At 41.5% G+C, this 6,686-nt stretch overlaps 1 protein-coding gene across 1 annotated transcript in view; it reads right to left on the bottom strand.

Moving 5' to 3' along the window:
• Positions 1 to 7: 7 nt before the first annotated feature.
• Positions 8 to 6,686, bottom strand: part of erbb2 (erb-b2 receptor tyrosine kinase 2) — a 28,786-nt gene continuing 22,107 nt past the window's right edge. The window contains exons 22-27 of the mRNA XM_013914952.1: positions 5,357 to 5,375; positions 4,960 to 5,106; positions 4,665 to 4,762; positions 4,252 to 4,425; positions 1,374 to 1,758; positions 8 to 1,293 (exon numbers count right to left, since the gene is read on the bottom strand). Coding sequence (XP_013770406.1) covers positions 944 to 1,293; positions 1,374 to 1,758; positions 4,252 to 4,425; positions 4,665 to 4,762; positions 4,960 to 5,106; positions 5,357 to 5,375 — 1,173 coding nt within the window. The 3' untranslated portion in view covers positions 8 to 943. The remainder of the gene's footprint in view (positions 1,294 to 1,373; positions 1,759 to 4,251; positions 4,426 to 4,664; positions 4,763 to 4,959; positions 5,107 to 5,356; positions 5,376 to 6,686) is intronic.

Raw genomic sequence — 6,686 nt, 5'->3', positions numbered from 1 at the left:
GCTTACTGCGCTTGGCGGGTGCACACAGAGTTGTCTGACATGTACACAGTGTGTTCTTTTTATGACTTCAAAGTCAGTAGTTCTCCATATTTCTCAGAAAAACTAAAATCCCTGAACAGTTAACCACTTATTCCCATTTTTTTAGACATTTCTGCAGCTTAAAAATGTCTCCTCGTACCTCAATAGCTGATGACTCGTACCACAAAGTAGCTACAGCCACGGTCACCAACAACCACATACATCAGTGCGGCACAATGCCTCTGTCTTCTCCATACAGGATGCCTTTCTTTCAGGGAGCATGTCTACAGGCCAGATGGGCTGCAGGGCCTTCTCTGTCCAAAACAAAATGGCTTTGAGAGTGCTGGAGACCCCCGTCAGGTCTGCGAGAAACTGACCAGAATACTAAGCATCATCTTCAACGCACATCACGGCTCACTTTGTCAAAAGTGTTATACATCTTTCTTCACTGTTCAGCTGCACTCAGTAGCATATCCACAGGGAACTGAAGGAAATGCACAAAAATAAAAAAGCTTCACATATTGTGGAAAATCTACAGATATTAAAGAACTTAAAAGAAGATGACCATAAAAACAATCATGATAACCTTCTTGAACTCTTTTGTTTATGGTGTTATTTACAAAAGAAGAAAAAACTTCTTTTTGGCAGTTAACAGTCACAGATTGTTTAGAGGAAGACATGAATACAAATGGTGCCACAGGCACCACTTGAATGCTACACTGTGTTGAGTCCATGCGTGTTACAACTGGGTACTAATAACGTGGCATTTAGGGACAACCTCGATCAGTTCGGATGCCGCTGCTTCTCCAGACAGAGTGAGAAGATACCAGTTGCACGTTCGCAGCTCCGCTTATTTTTGCTATGTAAATGTTCATCTTCCCACTCTCCAGTTTCCCTCAGTGAGACTCCGTCTCCGTCCCTATCCTCAAGTATTCCCACTCCAAGTGTCTGCTAATCCTAAGTATTCTGGATTTTCTGCAGTCGGTGTCACAAAACCGTTCATATGTCTGGTTACTCCTCCGTTGCTTTCCAGTCCTGCTGGGCCGTCCCCCGCCACAGCCCCGGGAATCGCCTTGGGCCCGAGGTCCAGATAGTATGGGTTGTCAAAGGCCGGAGAGGTGGAGTTCACTGGGATCAAATACCCTGGGTTTTCCACACTGTGACCTGAACTTAGGCCGTTAGGAAGCCGGCGGTCTATTCTGGATTTTCGAGGCAGTGTGCTGGGCCGCTCAGGGAACCCTGGCCTGAGATCCTGAATTTCTTGGTTGACGTACTCTGAGAAGGTGAATAGAAGAAGAAAAGTCAGAACATAATCAGTTACGGACATTTCCTTCTTTATGAAGACCACGACTCACCTGGCAGGGGATGATTTTGAATGGCGTGACTCCGCCGGGGTAGTGAGTGGTGAAGATAAGGATGGGGAAAACCACTCCACCCATCAGTTTCTAGGTCATCCTTGCTCCCGTTGGGGAAAGTGGGGTCTTTGCTGTAGCGTCCGGGGCTGGCTGGTGCCAAGGAGTGGCCGTCTGTAGGTGCATCCAGGAAGACAGAGTCAGACTGACCTCCAGCTGAGGTGCTGCGAGCCAGCATTGGATACTGAGGCCACACACTGTTAGAGGCGCTCGCTCCCATTGTTAAGGTTGGGTACTGGGCGTGGCTGATTCCAGTCAGGGAGGAGTGAAGGTTCCGAGGCCCAGCAGTGTTGGAAGGGTCCATATCTAAGCTATGATCTCTGCTCTGCTGGAAAGAAAAACAACCACCCTTTAAGATATTGGGAATGTACGACATGACAGCATGTTAACAGAAAAAGTCGCACTCTCACACAGTATCAGGTACTTACTGCTCATATAATATATATAAATCTTCAAATATATGTTCATATCGGTTTCATCATTTATTAAACAGACAATTCATGAGTCATTTCAAACACACAGACATTAAAGCAGGACTCTTAATTCTTATGTCACACATGCTGAATGATGGACACTCTCTTAAAAACTTCTCATCTGTCACTCCAGAATAAATTAGGAAAATTATCTTAGACTAATCTGATCTGGGGGTGGGGATTCCCCACCCTCTGATCTGCGTGTCCCTGCCTCTGCTAAATTATTTTTAATAGCGAGTTACAGTTTCTAATTTTAATAGCTAGAAACCGTAGCTATAAAGGGCGTCTTTGTATAATGTTACAAGCAACAGAGAAGCAGCCACAATGCTGCATGAATATAGGACACCTACCCTTAAAGTCGTTCACTACATTAATCACAATTTGGAACCTGCGGTACACGTTGCTGCAGAGCACATAATCGAGCAGAGTCAATTTCACATACAGTGGGGCAAAAAAGTATTTAGTCAGCCACCGATTGTTGCAAGTTCCCCCACTTAAAATGATGACAGAGGTCAGTAATTTGCACCAGAGGTACACTTCAACTGTGAGAGACAGAATGTGAAAAAAAAATCCATGAATTCACATGGTAGGATTTGTAAAGAATTTATTCGTAAATTAGGGTGGAAAATAAGTATTTGGTCACCTCAAACAAGGAAAATCTCTGGCTCTCACAGACCTGTAACGTCTTCTGTAAGAAGCTTTTCTGTCCCCCACTCGTTACCTGTATGAATGGCACCTGTTTGAACTCATCATCTGTATAAAAGACACCTGTCCACAGCCTCAAACAGTCAGACTCCAAACTCCGCCATGGCCAAGACCAAAGAGCTTTTGAAGGACACCAGGAAAAGTATTGTAGACCTGCACCAGACTGGGAAGAGTGAATCTACAATAGGCAAGCAGCTTGGTGTGAAAAAATCAACTGTGGGAGCAATCATCAGAAAATGGAAGACATACAAGACCACTGATAATCTCCCTCGATCTGGGGCTCCACGCAAGATCTCATCCCGTGGGGTCAAAATGATCATGAGAACGGTGAGCAAAGATCCCAGAACCACACGGGGGGACCTGGTGAATGACCTGCAGAGAGCTGGGACCAAAGTAACAAAGGTCACCATCAGTAACACACTACAACGGCAGGGAATCAAATCCCGCAGTGCCAGACGTGTTCCGCTGCTGAAGCCAGTGCATGTCCAGGCCCGTCTGAAGTTTGCCGGAGAGCACATGGATGATACAGCAGAGGATTGGGAGAATGTCATGTGGTCAGATGAAACCAAAGTAGAACTTTTTGGTATAAACTCAACTCGTCGTGTTTGGAGGAAGAAGAATACTGAGTTGCATCCCAAGAACACCATACCTACTGTGAAGCATGGGGGTGGAAACATCATGCTATTGGGCTGTTTTTCTGCCAAGGGGACAGGACGACTGATCCGTGTTAAGGACAGAATGAATGGGGCCATGTATGGTGAGATTTTGAGCCAAAACCTCCTTCCATCAGTGAGAACTTTGAAGATGAAACGAGGCTGGGTCTTCCAACATGACAATGATCCAAAACACACCGCCCGGGCAACAAAGGAGTGGCTCCGTAAGAAGCATTTGAAAGTCCTGGAGTGGCCTAGCCAGTCTCCAGACCTATAGTAAACGTTTGACCTCTGTTATTGTCAACAAAGGTTATGTTACAAAGTATTGAGTTGTATTTTTGTTATTGACCAAATACTTATTTTCCACCCTGATTTACGAATAAATTCTTTACAATTCCTACCATGTGGATTCATGGATTTTTTTTTCACATTCTGTCTCTCACAGTTGAAGTGTACCTCTGGTGCAAATTACTGACCTCTGTCATCATTTTAAGTGGGGGAACTTGCACAATCGGTGGCTGACTAAATACTTTTTTGCCCCACTGTATTTATTAACCTGATTAACTCGAAAGTCTGCAACTGACACACTGCAGATGGAGCTTTGCCAGAAAGCAGAGAAAGTCATCAACGTGCATAGTTTTCTCATTCTGACATGCAGAAAATTTACTGTAACACGTTATAGCGCTGGTGAAATTTGAGATTTAATAGAAATACGGAAATTTAATGCCACAGCTGGCCAAATAGTGCTCAGTGGAAGGGGATCTATCAAGTAAAACTTGAGATGTAAGGGCCAACATGTACAACTGTCATCACATAACAGGTAAATTCTGTCTGTCTGTGATTAAAGCCAGCAAATGGACCAATCAAAAAGAACATCCATCTATCTATCTATCTATCTATCTATCTATCTATGTATGATAGATATAGATACATATAGTTATATAAAATAGACAAAGACAAAATTACCCACCCCCCTCCCACCCCACTGACCCTGTATGACTGGTGTCTGGATAGTCCATTGGCCTGGGGCTCGTCCCCTTTCCTTGTATTTGGCACCAGGTACTCCTCAGGATCCATCATTTCCACAATATTTTCATCTTCCCTCAGAAGCATCCTGTAAAACTCACTGTCCACTGGGCTGCACTTGCTCATCTCTTCATCATTCTGAAAGACGATGAAAGAACAACATGGGATAAAAAACCCAAAACATTCTAGGAATGTACATCTTTATTTATTTGGATGGAATTAAAAGTGTCACTCTTTAAAAGGTAACCACATCTAAAAAGTAGCAGTTTTAGATGAATAATTTTATAGTATGGACACAATAACTATCAGTGCCGCTCTCTCTCACACACGCACACACACAGTAAAACATTAACAGCATGAGTAAAACATTTACATACCTGAATAACTACATAGCGAGTAGGATCTCTAGCCATGGCACTAAAATCATTGACCAGGCCTTTGAATCTCGGCCTGCTCTCAGGATCAATCATCCAACCTGCCAACCAAACAATGGTTAACTGAACATTTCAACAACATTAAATCCTTTGACAGACGGGGAAATAAACTACAACGTGTATAAAAGTCAGATTCATTTGCAGTTTTTAACCAGGAAATACATTAAATGCTTAAATCTTGGCAACATCACAACATAGACAAAATGCAAAAATCACTGCTGCAGTGAGAGGTACTGACATTTGACCATGATCATGTAGACATCAATGGTACAGATAAGGGGTTGGGGAAGCCGCTCGCCCCCCTCTAAAACCTCTGGGATATCTCTTGCTGGAATCGTGTCGTAGGGCTTAGAGCCAAACGTCATCAGCTCCCAGACAGTTACCCCTGCAATTAAATAACAACAACGCAACATTTACTCTAAAATACAAATCACCTATAAGGATTTAAACCAAGTTATCTGTGAATGAAGTTAGTTTTAAAACCATTATGCATTCAAGAAAAACAGAAAAACTATGGAAACACTGAACTCTAAATGATTTAAGAAATATATTTATGGTTAAAATTTAAGTTAAATACTTTGGATTGCTGTTAAGCTTAGTTTATGGGTGAGACCAACACTCAATCATACAAGAACCTCTCTTGGCCAGTCTCAACTGGATTTATGCAGATAAGATACTGTGACATCATGCATCATACCCTTTGATGAGAATTTCAGGGTAGATCTAACTGTTGTGATTGACACCTTGTTAGCCAGTGAGTGTACTTTTCACACCACCGACAAGCCACAATAAAGCACGACGAAGATCAATTCAGTTTTATTTATATAGAGCCAAATCATAACAGCAGTTATGTCAAGGCGTGTTTTTATTTTTATTTAATTTAGCATGTAGCAAAATGCTACTCTACAAATTTCCCACTCCTTTATGCTAATGTATTTAGCTCAATTTAAAATGGAAGTTAGGCTATTTAGCGCTACTTAGCATTAGACTGTAATAACTACCTGTATGTAAATGTGAGACGAGTTTATTGTTAATGCTAGTGTTATTAGATTCTTTTTTTTCGTGTTTCATATAGGGAAAAAATGCTACCTTACAACACACATGGCTAAGCTAACTAGTTTGATACAAAACAGAAATTAGGACAGATAACTCTAGGCTGTGCTAACTAGCTGTTTAAAAACTTTGAAGACAGTAAGATTTTTTACTTACAAGAAAACAGCATTATGTTTTATTGCTAGTGATACCTGAACAGCTCTATCTTTGCTAAGAACCAAAAAAGTCCTGTTTTTCCTCTCTTTTCCTGGAATGCGCCAACTCAAGAGTGATGTCATTCTCAAAGTTCCTGCATTCGAGTACTGAGGTATCTGGATCATGGCCAGTGTTGCCAACTCCTCAGTAAGGTAGAAGTCGCTAAATGACGTCATCACCTAATTTGCATAATTGGTTATGCTAATCTAATTGTAACCTATGTTGTTGGAGAGAGAAATAACATCGTGGAAGAGACATAAAGTGAGTAAAAAACGTCCTAAATGCATTTAGAGTTTATTTAGAACTACAAATTACATTTATTTTAGCAATTATTGTTTTTTTTTAATGTCACAATTCCAACCCTGCTCCTTTACCCGGGCTTGGACCGGCAAAAGTGACCCGAAATAGCTGGCGGAGTTACTTTGTGTGTGTGTTTATAAGTAGTTTTAAACCTTGTGATCCACAAAACAGCATAAGAGTAAAAGAGTAAAAGAAGAACTGTTCTTTTTTTTAGAAAAAAAAGTCGCTATGGCATAGGTGTCAAACTCTGGCCCCAGCCTAATTACATTTGGCCCGCGAAGCCATACCAAATTACTATTAGAGCTGGCCTACTGGTATTATACAGCTAATATTGTTTAGTATTAAGCTTTGCTTGTTCCATATTCAGTTTTTCAGCAAAACTTGTTTGAGTCCATAACAAAAGATTAATTCTTATAT

The sequence above is a fragment of the Pundamilia nyererei genome, unplaced genomic scaffold (assembly GCF_000239375.1).
Source record: "Pundamilia nyererei isolate P.nyererei 1_Seehausen unplaced genomic scaffold, PunNye1.0 scaffold00240, whole genome shotgun sequence".
Classification (NCBI taxonomy): domain Eukaryota; kingdom Metazoa; phylum Chordata; class Actinopteri; order Cichliformes; family Cichlidae; genus Pundamilia; species Pundamilia nyererei.
Note: the sequence above shows the minus strand (reverse complement) of the source record. Positions and strands in the feature narration are given on the sequence as shown.